The following is a 20,165-nucleotide window of genomic DNA, read 5'->3' as shown; positions in this document are numbered from 1 at the left end:
AGCATCACACCAAAGATTTGAGAAATTCTGGAATTTGCTATGAAATATTTTGGTTTAGAAAAGGGAGTCTCCTGTCCATCCATAATTACTATGGTTTTGAGTGCTGGAAGAAGAGCCTCATGCAGCAATATACAAGTATGTTAAGATTCAACAGGAATTCCCCACTGGATATCAACCACCTCACAATAAAGGCTGCGTATTTCAGTGGTGCAAATGCCATGATAGGACGTTATTAGATGCAACAAATCTGGGGCCATATTCAGGAACCTATGACATTGGGAAGAAGTAAATCTACCCATTCTATAGAGCACTATGGATGTGCAGTTGCTGCACAATGTATGGCTGAACACGTTTATCGTTAGTTGTAGAAGAAACTATTACACGGGATTCAACGTTGTCTATTCTTCCATTTTAATCGATGCTATGAGGTTCGTCCCTCTATCTCCTAGCCAATTGAATATCGGTGAATTTGGAGCAAAAATTGGGGCTATGAAAACAAGAAGTGGGCAGGTTATTATTATTTGTTTATATAGCACCATTAATTCCATGGTGCTGTACATGAGAAAGGGGTTACATACAAAGTTATAGATATCGTTTACAGTAAACAAATTTACGATGACAGACTGGTACAGAGAGGAGAGGACCCTGTCCTTGCTGACTTACATTCTATGGGATAATGGGGAAGAGACAGAAGGTCGGGGTGCAGCAGCTCTGGTGGTGGTGAGGCAGCAGCTCGGGTGGTGGTGAGGCAGCAGCTCTGGCAATGGTAAGGCGGCAGCTTAGGTGGTGGTGAGGCAGCAGTTCTGGTGGTGGTGAGGCGGCAGAATGGTTATTGCAGGCTGTAAGCTTTCCTGAAGAGATGGGTTTTCAGGTTCCATCTGAAAGATCCGAGGGTGGTGGATAATCGGACATGTTGAGGCGTGGAATTCCAGAGGATGGGGGATATTCGGGAGAAATCTTGGAGGCGGTTGTGTGAGGAATGAATAAGTGTGGTGGAGAGTAGGAGGTCTTGGGAGGATTGAATATTGAATGAGGGAAGATATTGGGAGATTAGTTCAGAGATATCAAGGCTCTGTCCTAGGGCCCCTACTTTTTTCCATCTATACCCTTGGCCTAGGACAACTCATAAAGTCCCATGGCTTCCAGTACCACCTGTATGCGGACGACACTCAGATCTACCCCAGATGTTGCCTCTCTGCTGTCTAGAATCCCGAAATGTCTGTCAGCCATATCCTCCTTCTTCACCTCTCGCTTCCTTAAACTCAATGTAGTCAAAACTGAATTCATCATCTTTCCCCCACCTCACGTATCCCCCTTACCTGATCTATCTATTATGGTAAATGGCTTCACGCTCTCACCCGCACCTGAAATCCGCTGCCTCGGGGTAACTCTCGACTTTGCCCTGTCCTTCAAACCTCACGTCCAAGCTCTTGCCACCTCCTGTTGCCTCCAACTCAAAAATATTGCTAGAATCCGTTCCTTCCTAAGCCCACAATCTACCAAAACTCTTGTGCATGCTCTCATCATCTCCCGCCTCGATTACTGCAACACCCTCCTCTGTGGCCTCCCCGCTAACTCTCTTGCACCACTCCAGTCTGCCCTCAACTCTGCTGCCTGGCTAGTCCACCTCTCTCCTCGCTACTCCCCTGCTTCTCCCCTCTGCAAATCCCTCCACTGGCTCCCAATTCCCCAACGAATCCAGTTGTTCAAACTACTAACACTGATCCACAAATCCATTCACAACCGGTCCCCTCCCTATATCTCTGAACTAATCTCCCAATATCTTCCCTCACGTAATCTCCGATCCTCCCAAGACCTCCTACTCTCCTCCACACTTATTCGTTCCTCACACAACCGCCTCCAAGATTTCTTCCAAATATCCCCCATCCTCTGGAGTTCCATGCCTCAACACGTCCGATTATCCACCACCCTCGGATCCTTCAGACGGAACCTGAAAACCCATCTCTTCAGGAAAGCCTGCAACCTACAATAACCAAGCCACCGCCGCCAGAGCCGCCGCCTCGCCGCTGCCAGAGCCACCGCTGCCGCCAGAGCCGCCGCCTCACCCCTACCTTCTGTCTCTTCCCCACTATCCCATAGAATGTAAGTCCGCAAGGACAGGGTCCTCTCCCCCCTGTACCAGTCTGTCACTGTAAACCTGTTTACTGTAAACGATATCTATAACCCTGTATGTAACCCTTTCTCATTACAGCACCATGGAAATAATGGTGCTATATAAATAAATAAATAATAATAATATAGGGAGGGGACAGGTTGTGGATGGCTTTGCAGGTCAGTGTTAGTAGTTTGAACTAGATTCGTTGGGGTGTTATGACCTGGTGGTTAGGAGCACCAGGAATGACCTGATAGTTAAACCTCAAACAGGACAAGCTCTGGGATGTGTGAGCTCTGCTGACCGCAATCCCTAATCCTATCACACACACTAGAAATAGCCGTGGAGTGCTCCTGACGCTCCCTAGGCGCCTCGACACAGCCTAAGAACTAGCTAGCCCTAGAGAAAGAAAGTAAAGCCTACCTTGCCTCAGAGAAATTCCCCAAAGGAAAAGGCAGCCCCCCACATATATTAACTGTGAGTTAAGATGAAAGTCACAAACACAGAAATGAAACCGGTTTTAGCACAGGGAGGCCAGACTAACTAAATAGACAGAGGATAGGAAAGGTATCTTTGCGGTCAGCACAAAAACTACAAAAAGACCACGCAGAGTGTGCAAAAAGACCCCCGCACCGACTCACGGTGCGGAGGCGCCACCCTGCATCCCAGAGCTTCCAGCTAGCATGGAGTAACGATCTAAGTGGAGTTAAATAGAGCAGCAAACCAAAGGATAAACCCCGTCACCTGTGTAAGGAACCTCAGAAGCAGCAGCTCCACTCACAGCCACCAGAGGGAGCCCACGGACAGAACTCACCGAAGTACCATTCACGACCACAGGAGGGAGCTCGACAACAGAATTCACAACATTGGGGACTTGGGAGCCAGTGGATTTGCAGAGGGGAGAAGCAGGGGAGTAGCGAGGAGAGAGGTGGATTAGTCGGTCAGCAGAGTTGAAGACAGACTGGAGTGGTGCAAGAGAGTTAGCAGGGAGGCCACGGAGGATGGTGTTGCAGTAATCGAGGCGGGAGATGATGAGGGCATGCAGAAGAGTTTTAGTAGATTGAGGGTGGAGGAAGGGATGGATTCTGGCAATATTTTGGAGTTGGAGGCGACAGGAGGTGGCAAGAGTTTGGACATGCGGTTTGAAGGACAGGGCAGAGTCGAGAGTTACTCCGAGGCAGCGGATTACAGGTGTGGGAGAGAGCGTGATGCCATTTACCATAATAGATCGGTCGGGTAGGGAAGATACATGAGATGGAGGAAAGATGATGAGTTCGGTTTTGTCTACATTGAGTTTTAGGAAGCGAGAGGAGAAGAAGGAGGATAAGGCTGACAGACACTTCAGGATTCTGGACAGCAGAGCGGTGACATCTGGGCCAGATATGTAGATCTGAGTGTCGTCCGCATACAGATGGTACTGGAAGCCATGGGTCTTTATGAGTTGTCCTAGGCCAAGGGCAAAGATGGAAAGGTAATAGTAATACATTGAAAAAACAACATCATAAAATAAATGATAGCATCGGGGCTCATTTATTCGTTTGCTTAAACTTGTTTTACCTTTGAAAATGAGACGTGAGACTTTCCACGGTCGGAGCATGCTTTTCATTGATGTCTTTCTTCATACTCAAGATGTCTATATTTGTTAAAGGTGGCCTGTCACTTGCTTAAAAAAATTGTGTTAAATATCTTGTAAAAATCCCTGATTTTGCTTCTCTTTTTTGCTTTGCATTGCTTCACTCCACTGCAAAGATATTCAAATATGTTGCGTTTCGAGCGCAGTATGTGAAATCTCTGTTTCTAGACCAACTCAGTGTTTCTTCAGAGTCTCCTCTGGGATTGTGATCCTTAACTCCCTCTCTCCAAGACGTTGCCAATCACAACTCAGTAGTCGATCAATAGTTCTTATGGTGGAGGAGCCTTGTCTCTGTGACGACGGTGGGTGTGGACCCACTGCATCATGGGACGGATTTACCCTGGGGGCCATGACTAAGCGACTACCTAGTATTCATTAAAGCCTCTGGTGGTGAGGATAGGCTTGGCCGCACATAGTCACCACGTGTCCCTCCTGGGTAGTCCGCGCACCTGTATCAGCTGATCCATGGGTCAGAGAAAGTATGCAAAGAACAGACGGGCGAGACGAAAGCATACTCATTTGGTCCGAGGTCGGGGGCGACAGCATGTGTTCACTTGGGGGGTTAATATAACAGAAAATACCCAAAATTGACACCATTCTAAAAACTGCACCCCTCAAGGTGCTCAAAACCACATTCAAGACGTTCATTAACCCTTCAGTTACTTCACGAGAACTAAAGCAATGTGGAAGGAAAAAATGAACATTTTACTTTTTTCACAAAAAAATTACTTTAGACCAAAACTTTTTTTTCACAAGGGTAACAGGAGAAAATGGACCCTAAAATTTGTTGTGCAATTTCTCCTGAGTACAGTAATACCCCATATGTGGGGGCAAGCCACTGTTTGGGGCATGGCAGAGCTCAGAAGGGAGGGAGCACCGTTTGACTTTATGAACCCAAAATTGCCAGGAATCAATGGCGGGCGCCATGTCATGTTTGGAGACCACCTGATGTACCTAAATAGTGGAACCCCCAATTCTAACTCCAACCCTAACCCCAACACCCTAACCGTAACCCCAACCCTAATGGAAATAAATACATTTTTTTTTTAAATTTATTATTTTTACCTAAGGGGGTGACAAAGGCGGGTTTGATTTACTATATTTTTTATTTTGATCACTGTGATAAAGTCTATCACAGTGATTAAAATGAACCAATAGGAAAAATCTCCTATTGTCCCCGAGTAGCCGAGACCACAGACATTTTCCGACGCTGGGGGGCACTATACCCTTATTCCTCAGCTGAGGAATACGTACCCTCAACTGCTGCTGTTAAAAGGCGAATCGCCAGTCGTTAAAGGGAACCTGTCACCCCGAAAATCGTGGGTGAGGTAAGCCCACCGGCATCAGGGGCTTATCTACAGCATTCTGTAATGCTGTAGATAAGCCCCCGATGTATCCTAAAAGATGAGAAAAAGACGTTAGATTATACTCACCCAGGGGCGTTCCCGCTGTTGGTCCGTCCGGGTCCGGCGCCTCCCATCTTCATCAGATGACGTCCTCTTCTTGGCTTCATGCTGCGGCTCCAGCGCAGGCGTACTTATCTGTCCTGTTGAGGGCAGAACAAAGTACTGCAGTGCGCAGGCGCCGGAAAAGGTCAGAGAGGCCCGGCGCCTGCGCACTGCAGTACTTTGCTCTGCCCTCAACAGGACCAACAAAGTACGCCTGTGCCGGAGCCGCAGTGTGAAGACAAGAAGAGGACGTCATCTGATGAAGATGGGAGGCGCCGGACCCGTACCAGCAGCGTGACCGCCCAGGTGACTATAATCTAACGTCTTTTTCTCATCTTTCAGGATACATCAGGGCTTATCTACAGCATTACAGAATGCTGTAGATAAGCCCCTGATGCCGGTGGGCTTACCTCACCCGCAATTTTCAGGGTGACAGGTTCCCTTTAAGGGGTTACAAGGGTTTTGTCACTAACAAAGTACATTTGAATCACTATCTTTTGCATCCTCCCCCGCCCAGGAGCTGTGGTTTGATCAGACCATGTTCCTGTACGGTCAGACACAGCTATTACACAGTACACAGCAGGGGCACATTTATAAGATTACTAGCTGAAGAGCCCGGCGTTGCCTGGGCATAGTAAATATTTGTGGTTAGTTATAGCACATCACGCCTCTCATTTTCCCAATCACATCTTTCATTTTCCCCCTCACATCTCTCATTTTCTCCCTCACACCTCTCATTTTCTCCCTCACTCCTTATTTCCCCCCTCACTCCTTATTTTCCCCCTCACTCCTTATTTTCCCCCTCACTCCTCTCATTCCCCCTAACACTTGTCATTTCGATCTCACATCTGTAATTTTCCGATCACTCCACTATTTTCCCTCACTCCTCTCAGTTTGCACTCACACCTTTTCATTTTCACCTCACAACTCTCATTTTCACCTCAGTATATACATGTTTATCATCTCCCTTGTATGTCATCTCCTGTATATAGTATATACCTGTATGTCATCTCCTCCTGTATATATATGTACCTGTATGTCATCTCCTCCTCTATATAGTATATACCTGTGTGTCATCTCCCCTGTATATAGTATATACCTGTGTGTCATCTCCTCCTGTATTAGACCTCGTTCACACGTTATTTGCTCAGTATTTTTACCTCAGTATTTGTAAGCTAAATTGGCAGCCTGATAAATCCCCAGCCAACAGGAAGCCCTCCCCCTGGCAGTATATATTAGCTCACACATACACATAATAGACAGGTCATGTGACTGACAGCTGCTGTATTTCCTATATGGTACATTTGTTGCTCTTGTAGTTTGTCTGCTTATTAATCAGATTTTTATTTTTGAAGATAATACCAGACTTGTGTGTGTTTTAGGGCAAGTTTCGTTTGTCAAGTTGTGTGTGTTGAGTTGCGTGTGGCGACATGCATGTAGCGACTTTTGTGGGATGAGTTTTGTGTGGCAACATGCGTGTAGCAACTTTTTGTGTGTCGAGTTGCATGTGACAGGTTAGTGTAGCAAGTTGTGTGCAGCAAGTTTTGCGCATGGCGAGTTTTATGTGTGGTGCCTTTTGAGTATGTGCAAGTTTTGTGTGAGGCAACTTTTGCATGTGTTGCAACTTTTGTGCATGTGGCAATTTTTCCGCGTGTGCAAGTTTTGCGTGTGGTGAGTTTTCCATGAGGTGAGTTTTGCACTTGTGGCGAGTTTTGCGTGTATGTGTGGTGAAATGTGTGCTGAGGGTGGTATATGTGTTCAAGCATGTGGTAGTGTGTGGCGCATTTTGTGTGTGTGTTCATATCCCCGTGTGTGGTGAGTATCCCATGTCGGGACCCCACCTTAGCAACTGTACGGTATATACTCTTTGGCGCCATCGCTCTCATTCTTTAAGTCCCCCTTGTTCACATCTGGCAGCTGTCAATTTGCCTCCAACACTTTTCCTTTCACTTTTCCCCATTATGTAGATAGGGGCAAAATTGTTTGGTGAATTGGAAAGTGCGGGGTTAAATTTCCACCTCACAACATAGCCTATGACGCTCTCAGGGTCCAGACGTGTGACTGTGCAAAATTTTGTGGCTGTAACTGCGACGGTGCAGATGCCAATCCCGGACATACATACATACATACACACACACACACACACACACACACACACACACACACACACACACACACACACATACACACATTCAGCTTTATAGATTAGATCTCAGCACAGGAACATTTTTTTTAACACATCCAATTGTGGAAATTATTATTCCAAAACTTTGTTTAGGGGACCACACTTTTAAATATCCACCATACTGTTCCAGAGATCTGGGCCTTTATAGTGCTAATTTTTATGGGTTTTACCAAGGGGGCGTAACTCTGTCCTCTCGGGTGCTGTGCAGATTTACCTTGTGAGCAGCACCCTCTTGGCTGATTCTTCGTTCATGCACGGCTACGCTCCGTACACCTTGTACACGCGTGGCTACGCTCCGTCCACCTCGTACACGCGCGGCTACGCTCCGTCCACCTCGTACACGCGCGGCTACGCACCGCCCACCTCATACACGTGCGGCTACGCTCCGCCCACCTCATACACGCGCGGCTACGCTCCGCCCACCTCATACACGGGCGGCTACGCACCGCCCACCTCATACACGCGCGGCTACGCTCCGCCCACCTCATACACGCGCGGCTACGCTCCGTCCACCTCATACACGCGCGGCTGCGCTCCGTCCACCTCATACACGCGCGGCTCCGCTCCGCCCACCTCATACACGTGCGGCTACGCTCCGTCCACCTCGTACACGTGCGGCTACGCTCCGCCCACCTCGTACACGTGCGGCTACGCTCCGTCCACCTCGTACACGTGCGGCTACGCTCCGTCCACCTCATACACGTGCGGCTACGCTCCGTCCACCTCGTACACGTGCGGCTGCGCTCCGTCCACCTCATACACGCAAGACTACGCTCCGTCCACCTCATACACGCGCGGCTACGCTCCGTCCACCTCATACACGTGCGGCTACGCTCCGTCCACCTCGTACACGTGCGGCTACGCTCCGTCCACCTCATACACGTGCGACTACGCTCCGTCCACCTCATACACACTATTAACACATTCTGATCCCACTAACACTCTTCAGTTTATCCAGGGCAGATCACCGCTTATATACCCCGAGTACCCGGTCATGTGATCTCCCGACTCCTCCCACCCATGGTGACATCACCGCAGGTCCTGTAAGCCCAGATCCGCCATATCCCCAGTGTGAGTGTGCGGCAGTGTGCGGCTCGGCAGGAGGAGGTACAGTATGTGGGCTCTCCGGTACCGGGCGCGGGGGCCATTAACCCTTCACACGTCGCCTTAGTGGACGCCTTTATTTTCCCTCCCGCCTCACTCACTCCCATTTTCCCACCGATGTCGCTCTCTTTGCCGGCCGTGTCGGATTCTCCATGGCGTCATTCTGGGTTTCTTATAACGCGCAGATTCACTTTTTTTAAGGAAACATTGGAGGAAAAAAGAAAACAGCTTTTTTTTTTTTCCAACGTGGCATAAAATCCCGTGACTTCTATCCTGCGGGTCGTACAATTACGGCGGTGGGAAATGCGGATCGAGGTTTATTTCTTCTTCTTACACATTTATTGGCTCCTAATATAAAATAAAACCGTTCTCCCTCTTGGCCTTCCTCTGTGTGTTGGGGGTGAGCTAACTGAGGATCTGTCGGCGAGCTCATCCCCACTGGGAGGTTTCCGCTCTTTTATCTCTTTTTCTGATAATTCTAAGCTGATTTATGACCTCAGACCTCATCAAAGCTGAATGTGCGGCACGACTGCAGCTGCTGCAGAGCTGCAACTTCCGACATGTCCCGACCACAGACGGGCGAGTCAGTTCAGGGTAAATCAAAATCGCCTCAAATCGAATATTGAGGCTATGTGCACACGTTCAGGATTTTTCGCTATAAAAACTCATTAAAAACGCATACATTATGTATCCTATCCTTTAGAATGCATTCTGCATGTTTTGTGCGCATGATGCGTTTTTTTTTCTGCAAAAAAAACGCATCGCGGTAAAAAAAAAGCAGCATGTTCATTAATTTTGCGGATTTTCTGCGTTTTTCCCGCTATTCTATGCATTTGGGAAAAACCGCACCAAAAACGCATGAAAAAACGCATGCGGTTTTCTGGCAGGAATGTCCGGTTTTTGTCAGGAAAATTTCTGCAAGAAATCCTGAACGTGTGCACATACCCTTAGGCTGCGTGCCCACGTTCAGGAGTGTTTGCAGCATTTTCCTGAGCAAATCCGGACTCCTTTCGCAGGAAATCCGCTCACGTTTTTGTTGTGTTTTTTTGCGGATTTTTCATTTATTTATTTCTTTTCCGGAGGTTCCCAATACAATAATATAGCGGCAAATCCGCAGATTTCCCGCAAAAAAAAAATTAATGAACATACTGCTTTTTTTTTTTTTTTTCCCGCGATGTGTTTTTATTTTTTGCGGAAAAAAACGCAGCATGGGCACAAAAACTGCAGAATGCATTAAAATAATGGAATGCTTAATGTAAGCGTTTTTGCAGCGGAAAACCGCAGGAAAAAAAAACCACGAAAAATCCTGAACGTGGGCACATAGCCTTACAGGAGATTTTTCTGCACCAAAAAAAGAGTAAAGTCCGCGCGTTTTTACTCATTTTTACCGTTTTTTTTTTTTTTTAAATGAGATTTTAGTTATATTTTTCCTATTCATTTCAATGGGGGGGAAAAACGCTGAAAGAATTGACAAGCTGCAGATATGAGGGGAAAAAAAGTTAGGTGGGTCAAATCCGCGAGGAAAAGATAAGCAGCGTGTGCGTGAAACTGCAGAAATCTCATTCACTTTGCTGGTGCTATAAGGTGCAGCCTTGGAAAAAAGTGCGGCAAAATCTCAGCGTGTGAACAAGCCCTTAAGGTAACTGCACAAGGCGTCAATTTTCAGGTGGATTCCACCTGGGATCTGCCTGCTAGAGCGCCGCAAAAAATAATCATAGTGTTCAGCACCTTAAAAAGAACATTACGGCTCACACGGTCCATCTTTTGCCGCTTCTATTAACCCCTTCACAACTGATGATATATATATATATGTCATCCGTCGTGTCTCTGCCTTTGGTGCGGTCTTCGTCACGTGATTGCAGGGCGTCGATGGCTTGTCATCTGCAGAAGACCACCGTGTCTTTCACTGCGACTCTCCTGAGGAGGGATGCGCACATTCTTGAAAGTATAGAGTAAAGGGAAAAAACAACTGATAAAGTTGACAGCGAGGACGTTACAGGAAAATGACCGCCGTCGTTCTCCCAAAGCGGTTTTACTTTGGAGAAATTGGTTTGGTTGGCAAAAACCTCGACAGTTGGATGACTCGTGCACGTACGCTCCCGGCTCGCGTTTTTGCCGCTCTTTATTTCTGCTCTTCTTCAGGTCCCTGTGATCGGAGGGTTTCATGTCATCACAATACAATAATCTTCTTGAAAAATCTGCCGTTCTGGCTGAATTTCCAGGGTCTTTTCCCCTTACATGGGATTTTGTACGAGGTCACATTTTGCTCTTCATCTTCTTCGTCATTCAGGTTCCTACAAAATCTGATTCTTGGGTGATTGACGCATCGAGGATGGACAGAGACGGAAAGATGGCGGAGAGGATTGTGCACCTCGCCCTAGAGATCCTCCTCCGGATTACAGGAGAGGTGAGAGATTCTGGTGACGTCACGTTACATCATTATCAGTGACGCAGATCAGTGAATCGTTTCTAAATGAATTGATTTTACTCTGGATTTTAAGAAATTGACCAAAGTAGGTGATTTTGAATACTTCCAGTTGAAGCACCTAAAATGGCCGCTCTTGTATGTTAGATAAGACAGAGGAGTTTGCTAATCAACATCACATGACCTCAGACAGGCTTCCCCATAATGCTTTGCAGTTATAGCACAGCAGCCAATCAGGAGGGGACTATAGGTGTGATGTCACTGCCACTATAAAAGCCCAAGCAAGAGATGCTGCAGATAATTTGTGAATAGGGAATGACGTCACTGAGCTCAAGACGTGGAGAGATAGGACAGTGGGACGGTATATGGAGAAATGGGAGAATCACTGGTGGGACGGTATATGGAGAGATGGGAGAGTCACTGGCGGGACGGTATATGGAGAGATGGGAGAGTCACTGGCGGGACGGTATATGGAGAGATGGGAGAGTCCCTGGCGGGACGGTATATGGAGAGATGGGAGAGTCCCTGGCGGGACGGTATATGGAGAGATGGGAGAGTCCCTGGCGGGACGGTATATGGAGAGATGGGAGAGTCCCTGGCGGGACGGTATATGGAGAGATGGGAGAGTCCCTGGCGGGACGGTATATGGAGAGATGGGAGAGTCCCTGGCGGGACGGTATATGGAGAGATGGGAGAGTCCCTGGCGGGACGGTATATGGAGAGATGGGAGAGTCCCTGGCGGGACGGTATATGGAGAGATGGGAGAGTCCCTGGCGGGACGGTATATGGAGAGATGGGAGAGTCCCTGGCGGGACGGTATATGGAGAGATGGGAGAGTCCCTGGCGGGACGGTATATGGAGAGATGGGAGAGTCACTGGCGGGACGGTATATGGAGAGATGGGAGAGTCACTGGCGGGACGGTATATGGAGAGATGGGAGAGTCCCTGCCGTGAAGGTACAGTATATGGAGAGATGGGAGAGTCAGTGGCGGGACGGTATATGGAGAGATGGGAGTCACTGGCGGGACGATATATGGAGAGATGGGATAGTCACTGGCGGGACGGTATATGGAGAGATGGGAGAGTCACTGGTGGGACGGTATATGAGGAGATGGGAGAGTCACTGGCGGGACGGTATATGGAGAAATGGGAGAGTCACTGGCGGGACGGTATATGCAGAGATGGGAGAGTCAGTGGTGGGATGGTATATGGAGGGATGGGAGAGTCAGTGGCGGGACGGTATATGGAGAGATGGGAGAGTCCCTGCAGTGAAGGTACAGTATATGGAGAGATGGGAGAGTCCCTGCCGGGACGGTATATGGAGAGATGGGAGAATCACTGGCGGGAAGGTACAGTATATGGAGAGATGGGAGAGTCACTGGCGGGGCGGTATATGGAGAGATGGGAGAGTCACTGGCGGGACTGTATGTAGAGAGATGGGAGAGTCACTGGCGGGGTGGTATATGGAGAGATGGGAGAGTCATTGGCGTGACTGTATATTGAGAGATGGGAGAGTCACTGGCGGGACGGTATATGGAGAGATGGGAGAGTCACTGGCGGGACGGTATATGCAGAGATGGGAGAGTCAGTGGTGGGATGGTATATGGAGGGATGGGAGAGTCAGTGGCGGGACGGTATATGGAGAGATGGGAGAGTCCCTGCAGTGAAGGTACAGTATATGGAGAGATGGGAGAGTCCCTGCCGGGACGGTATATGGAGAGATGGGAGAGTCCCTGCCGGGACGGTATATGGAGAGATGGGAGAATCACTGGCGGGAAGGTACAGTATATGGAGAGATGGGAGAGTCACTGGCGGGGCGGTATATGGAGAGATGGGAGAGTCACTGGCGGGACTGTATGTAGAGAGATGGGAGAGTCACTGGCGGGGTGGTATATGGAGAGATGGGAGAGTCATTGGCGTGACTGTATATTGAGAGATGGGAGAGTCACTGGCGGGACGGTATATGGAGAGATGGGAGAGTCACTGGCGGGACGGTATATGCAGAGATGGGAGAGTCAGTGGTGGGATGGTATATGGAGGGATGGGAGAGTCAGTGGCGGGACGGTATATGGAGAGATGGGAGAGTCCCTGCAGTGAAGGTACAGTATATGGAGAGATGGGAGAGTCCCTGCAGGGACGGTATATGGAGAGATGGGAGAGTCCCTGCCGGGACGGTATATGGAGAGATGGGAGAATCACTGGCGGGAAGGTACAGTATATGGAGAGATGGGAGAGTCACTGGCGGGGCGGTATATGGAGAGATGGGAGAGTCACTGGTGGGACTGTATGTAGAGAGATGGGAGAGTCACTGGCGGGGTGGTATATGGAGAGATGGGAGAGTCATTGGCGTGACTGTATATTGAGAGATGGGAGAGTCACTGTCTGATACTGTGATACTGTTAGCCAGGGAGGGACGGTATAGAGAGAGATAGATAGGAGAGTCACTGACTAGAGTCAGATTTTTGGCGTGGCGCACGTCGTGTCAGACGATACACATTCATGACTAGGCATGTCCCTTTTCATTATTATTATTTGTTATAGCGCCATTTATTCCATGGTGCTTTACATGTGAGGAGGGGTATACGTAATAAAAACAAGTACAATAATCTTAAACAATACAAGTCGTAACTGGTACAGGAGGAGAGAGGACCCTGCCCGCGAGGGCTCACAATCTACAAGGGATGGGTGAGGATACAGTAGGTGAGGGTGGAGCTGGTCATGCAGCGGTTTGGTGGATCGGTGGTTACTGCAGGTTGTAGGCTTGTCGGAAGAGGTGGGTCTTCAGGCTCTTTTTGAAGGTTTCGATGGTAGGTGAGAGTCTGATATGTTGTGGTAGAGGGTTCCAGAGTAGGGGTGATGCGCGAGAGAAATCTTGTATGCGATTGTGGGAAAAGGAGATAAGAGGGGAATAGAGTAGGAGATCTTGTGAGGATCGGAGGTTGCGTGTAGGTAAGTACCGGGAGACGAGGTCACAGATGTATGGAGGAGACAGGTTGTGGATGGCTTTGTACGTCATGGTTAGGGTTTTGTAGTGGAGTCTCTGGGCAATGGGAGCCAGTGAAGGGATTGACAGAGGGGAGAGGCCGGGGAATAGCGGGGGGACAGGTGGATTAGTCGGGCAGCAGAGTTTAGAACAGATTGGAGGGGTGCGAGAGTGTTCGAGGGGAGGCCACAGAGCAGGAGGTTGCAGTAGTCAAGGCGAGAGATGATGAGGGCATGGACTAGGGTTTTTGCAGATTCATGGTTGAGGAATGAACGGATTTGTGAAATATTTTTGAGTTGAAGTCGGCAGAAAGTGGAAAGGGTTTGGATATGTGGTTTGAAGGAGAGATCAGCGTCAAGGATTACCCCGAGGCAGCGAGCTTGTGGGACTGGGGAGAGAGGGCAGCCATTTATTGTAATGGATAGGTTCGTTGGGGGGGGGGGGTCACGTGAGATGGGGGAAAGATGATGAATTCTGTCTTGCCCATGTTAAGTTTCAGAAATCTAGCAGAGAAGAAGGATGAAATAGTGGACAGGCATTGAGGGATTCTGGTTAGTAGGGAGGTGATATCTGGTCCAGAGATGTAGATCTGTGTGTCATCAGCATAGAGGTGATACTGAAAACCGTGAGATTTTATGAGCTGTCCCAGGCCAAAGGTGTAAATGGAGAAGAGCAGGGGCCAAAGGACTGAACCTTGTGGGACTCCGACAGATAGTGGGCGAGGTGAGGAGGTGGTGTGTGAGTGGGAGATGCTGAATGTCCGGTTTGTTAGGTATGATGAGATCCAGGATAGGGCCAATTCTGTGATGTCAAGGGATGAGAGGGTCTGTAATAATAGGGAATGGTCCACTGTGTCAAAGGCAGCCGACAGGTCGAGGAGGAGGAGGACAGAGTAGTGTCGCTTGCTCTTGGTGGTTAATAGGTCATTGGTGACTTTAGTTAGGGCAGTTTCGGTGGAATGGTGTGACCGGAAGCCAGATTGCAAGCGGTCAAAGAGGGAGCAAGAAGAGAGATGGGAGGACAGTTCAAGGTAAACGTGTTGTTCCAGTTGCTTGGAGGCATAGGGGAGAAGTGATATAGAACAATGGCTAGATACAGAGGATGGGTCAAGAGAGGGCTTTTTGAGGATAGGTGTGATGGAGGCATGTTTAAAGCTTGAGGGGAAAACACCAGTTGTTAGTGATAGGTTGAAGAGATGGGTTAGGGTTGGGATGAAGACTGTGGTGATTCAGAACTGTCTGATTCCAGCACATCAAGATCGGTGAGAACAATACCGAATGATGAATTGGGCCCAAAAAGTTTAACTGCAATTTGTTTCCATTTTTACCGTCGCAGGTCACTTTTACATTATTATGGCCGTCTTTCTCTTAAAGAGCTTGAAAGGGGTTAGATATTGTCCTAGGAGACCTCAGATTATCACAGATGTCTTTCCAGGGCAAGTAGAAATTTTGGATCACTTTTCATTGGTGGCAAACTGATTTTCTTCTAAATGAATTTAGGGGCGAATCAAATTTCTGGCAATTCATACATCTCTATGGACTCTAGAAATGTCTGTAGTGATATTTATTACTGCATCTCCCCATGCGCAGGATTACACGGTGGTGAAGAAGACCTCTAGTGATCACTGTCAGGTCCCTGGGTCTGAAGCATGGGGAGGAAACCTGAGCCCAATCCCGGAGTCTCCACCGCAACCCCGGATACATGAGGACATCAATGACCAGAAGATCCTAGAACTGACCTACAAGATGATTGAGCTGCTAACTGGAGAGGTGACGCTGCTAGGACACTATACTTTGACGGTATGAAGGGATCGGGGTGATGACGGTATCATTGTATGTGTCAGGTTCCTATAAGATGTCAGGACGTCACCGTCCACTTCTCCATGGAGGAGTGGGAGTATCTAGAAGAACACAAGGATCGGTACAAGGACATCATGATGGAGGTTCCCCAGCCCCGCACATCACCAGGTAATAGACACGACTAAATACACACTGCCTTTAATTAGCTGCATGTGAATAATGATTTCAGTCCCTGTATGTGTTTCCTCCAGATCTATCCAGTAAGAGGACAACACCGGAGAGATGTCCCCGTCCTTTTATTCCTCTGGATCATCAGGTAGATGGCAATAAGATTTCTCATGTGATCTCTCCCGATCATCCACCAGATTCCACACCACGTCTCCCAATATCTGGTGACTTATAATATTTATTTCACACCATTTCAATCAGGATGAAGATATGCATCACAGCAATTTTCTAGACATAATAAAAATTGAGGAGCTGGATGTTTGGGGAGAGGAGTGGTGTAAAGAGGAGATTCCTACAGATAACCGCTCCGGTGAGTACTAAATGCAACTAAGAAACCTAAATTCTAATTAAAAAAGATTTAGATTTTCTATCTACTTGCTCACACGGTACAAATATATATATATATAATTTACTGACTCAAATTCTAATCGTTCATTCACAGTCTAGTTTTGTATTTTTTAGAAGATTTTTAAATTCCTTCCCTTGAACTAATAGAGTTTTTGGCGAGGATTTTCAATAAGATACCATTTTTTTCAGACAACTCAGTTGATTACAACTTTTAATCCCCAAAATGTACAGTTTTTGTTTCAATTCGAATTTGCCCTAATTCCCGAGAAACACTTAAAGGCTTCCCTTTAAAAAGAAAAAAAAAAGTGATAGCGCACTTTAGTACTACATTAGTCACTAAAGTAGGTTTTTTGAAAGTTTGTAAAATTGCTAATAAACTTTAAAAACCCGAAAACCATCCTAAAAATGCCTAAACAAAGATGACACATGGCAATTATTTATTTACTTATTGCTGTTGTTATCCATTTTAAGAGCAAATTATTTAATATTTTGAAACTATAGATTTTTCCATATTTCCTGTAAAAACCTTTTTTTTTTTTTTTTAAGATGGTGCACAGACCAAATCGACCCAAATTTTGCTATCAAAATAAAATGATGAGTTACAAAACAACTTCCTTCGGAATTACTCGAATAAACACAAACGTTCCAAAGTTATTACCACATAAAATAACTTGTGCTAGATTTAAAAAAAAAAAAAAAAAAAAGAGAGAAGAAAAAAAAGCAAATCATCAATTGAATAATATAAAATAAATTTTGTTTTGTTCTTGGCAGATGACTCTACCATGAACTTGGAGGAACAGTTTATATATTCAGATTTTAAAGCAGGTGATCCTGGTATTGCACACAATACATATGACGAACATGCTAATATCCCACGTATACGCTCACCACTTCTCAGTGAAGAACTATCATCTGAGCCTTATGAACGGATCCTTACTACTCCTCCATCGCAGACTGTTAAAGAAATTGAAATTCACCATAGTGGTGATAAATATCACAGATCTCACATTAGAGAGAAGTCATTTATATGTCCAGAATGTGGAAAATGTTTTAGCCATAAATCGGATTTCACTAAACATATGAGAATTCATACAGGTGAGAAGCCGTTCTCATGTTCAGTATGTGGGAAAAGTTTTAAGCAGAGAGCACATCTTACTAAACATCAGAGAAGTCACACGTTGGAGAGGTCGTACATATGTACAAAATGTGGAAAATGTTTTAACCAGAAATCCGATCTCGTTGGACATCAGAGAATTCACACCGGGGAGAAGCCATTCTCATGTTCGGAATGTGGGAAATGTTTTACAATTAAGTCCAATCTCATGAAACATGAGCGGTGTCACACAGGGGAGAAGCCATTCACGTGTACGATATGTGGGAAAGCTTTTACGGAACAATCTAGTCTTGTGGAACATTTCAGAATTCACACTGGGGAGAAGCCGTTTTCATGTGCAGTATGTGGGAAATATTTCAACCAGAGATCACATGTTCTTACGCATCAGAGAATTCACACAGGGGAGAGGCCGTATTCATGTTCAGAATGTGGGAAATCTTTTATACGGAAATCAAACCTTGATGATCATCAAATGACTCACACAGGAGAGAAGCCATATTCCTGTTCTGAATGTGGGAAAATGTTTTCCCGGAAATCACATCTTCTCAAGCATCAAGTAATTCACTCAGAGGTGAAGGTGTATTCATGTTCTGAATGTGGAAAAAATTACGCCCGGAAACCAAATTTTCTAAAGCATCTAGAAACTCATGAAATGAAATAAAAATATTCTTTATGTATTTTATTATTGTTTTATTGACACATAGTACAAGATAGAATACAACAGTGGTATTTAAAATACAGTCAAATGTCATACCAGAAAAAATATAAGCAAGTTGGAACATTAACCCCTTCACGACATACGCCGTACTAGTACAGTGCATATTGCCTCTCCCTTTAATGTGGGCTCCGGCGCTGAGCCCACACCTTTCTTGGCACATGTCAGCTGTTTTGAACAGATGACATTAGCCCCTAACAGCCGCGGGTGGAATCGTGATCCACCTGCTGCTGTTAACCCGTTAAATGCTGCTATCAATCTCTGACGGGCATTTAATGTGATCGCGCCGAAAGCGTTCCGCTAATCCTGCCCTTCGGCGCCCGTGACATATGAAACCGTGGTTGATATTGCCGGATTGCTATGAGCGTCACTTAGCAGTCGGCGCTCATGGCAAGTGATCATCTCTGCTACAGACAGACGATCTGATCATCGTCTGTGTGTAGCAGAGGCAATCAGACAACTGCAGCTTCTAGTCTCCTGTGAAGAGTATGAAAGCATGCAAAAAGTAAAAAAAAAAAAATTTTTTAATATAAAAGTTTAAATCACCCCATTTAACCCCTACATGACCCAGCCTATTTTGACCTTAAAGACCTTGCCGTTTTTTGCAATTCTGACCAGTGTCCCTTTGAGGTAATAACTCAGGAACGCTTCAATGGATCCTAGCGGTTCTGAGATTGTTTTTTCGTGACATATTGGGCTTCGTGTTAGTGGTAAATTTAGGTCAATAAATTCTGTTTATTTGTGATAAAAACGGAAATTTGGCGAAAATTTTGAAAATTTCGCAATTTTCACATTTTGAATTTTTATTCTGTTAAACCAGAGAGTTATGTGACACAAAATAGTTAATAAATAACATTTCCCACACGTCTACTTTACATCAGCACAATTTTGGAAACAAAATTTTTTTTTGCTAGGAAGTTATAAGGGTTAAAATTTGACCAGCGATTTCTCATTTTTACAACGAAATTTACAAAACCATTTTTTTGAGGGACCACCTCACATTGGAAGTCAGTTTGAGGGGTCTATATGGCTGAAAATACCCAAAAGTGACACCATTCTAAAAAGTGCACCCCTCAAGGTGCACAAAACCACATTCAAGAAGTTTATTAACCCTTCAGGTGCTTCACAGCAGCAGAAGCAACATGGAAGGAAAAAATGAACATTTAACTTTTTAGTCACAAAAATGATTTTTCAGCAACAATTTTTTTATTTTCCCAATGGTAAAAGGAGAAACTGAACCACGAAAGTTGTTGTCCAATTTGTCCTGAGTACGCTGATACCTCATATGTGGGGGTAAACCACTGTTTGGGCGCACGGCAGGGCTTGGAAGGGAAGGAGCGCCATTTGACTTAAATGAAAAATTGGCTGCACTCTTTAGCGGACACCATGTCACGTTTGGAGAGACCCTGTGTGCCTAAACATTGGAGCTCCCCCACAAGTGACCCCATTTTGGAAACTAGACGCCCCAAGGAACTTATCTAGATGCACAGTGAGCCCTTTAAACCCCCAGGTGCTTCACAAATTGATCCGTAAAAATGAAAAAGTACTTTTTTTCACAAAAAATTTCTTTTCGCCTCAATTTTTTCATTTTCACATGGGCAATAGGATAAAATGGATCCTAAAATTTGTTGAGCAATTTCTCCCGAGTACGCCGATACCTCATGTGGGGGTAAACCACTGCTTGGGCACACGGCAGGGCTCGGAAGGGAAGGCGCGCCTTTTGACTTTTTGAATGGAAAATTAGCTCCAATTGTTAGCGGACACCATGTCGCGTTTGGAGAGCCCCTGTGTGCCTAAACATTGGAGCTCCCCCACAAGTGACCCCATTTTGGAAACTACACCCCCCAAGGAACTTATCTAGATGCATATTGAGCACTTTAAACCCCCAGGTGCTTCACAGAAGTTTATAATGCAGAGTCATGAAAATCAAAAATAATTTTTCTTTTCTCAAAAATGATTTTTTAGCCTGGAATTTCCTATTTTGCCAATGGTAATAGGAGAAATTGGACCACAAATGTTGTTGTCCAGTTTGTCCTGAGTACGCAGATACCCCATATGTGGGGGTAAACC

The 20,165-nt window shown here is 46.2% G+C and overlaps 1 protein-coding gene across 1 annotated transcript in view; it reads left to right on the top strand.

Annotated features, from left to right (window-relative positions):
- Positions 1-18,057, top strand: part of LOC138666862 (oocyte zinc finger protein XlCOF7.1-like) — a 77,001-nt gene extending 58,944 nt beyond the window's left edge. The window contains exons 12-17 of the mRNA XM_069755042.1: positions 10,642-10,890; positions 15,481-15,660; positions 15,735-15,858; positions 15,942-16,006; positions 16,120-16,228; positions 17,038-18,057. Of these exons, the coding sequence (XP_069611143.1) occupies positions 10,642-10,890; positions 15,481-15,660; positions 15,735-15,858; positions 15,942-16,006; positions 16,120-16,228; positions 17,038-18,041 (1,731 nt within the window). The 3' untranslated portion in view covers positions 18,042-18,057. The remainder of the gene's footprint in view (positions 1-10,641; positions 10,891-15,480; positions 15,661-15,734; positions 15,859-15,941; positions 16,007-16,119; positions 16,229-17,037) is intronic.
- The last annotated feature ends 2,108 nt before the right edge of the window (positions 18,058-20,165 follow it).

The sequence above is a fragment of the Ranitomeya imitator genome, chromosome 2, assembly GCF_032444005.1.
Source record: "Ranitomeya imitator isolate aRanImi1 chromosome 2, aRanImi1.pri, whole genome shotgun sequence".
Classification (NCBI taxonomy): domain Eukaryota; kingdom Metazoa; phylum Chordata; class Amphibia; order Anura; family Dendrobatidae; genus Ranitomeya; species Ranitomeya imitator.
This window is presented reverse-complemented; position numbering and strand designations above follow the sequence as displayed.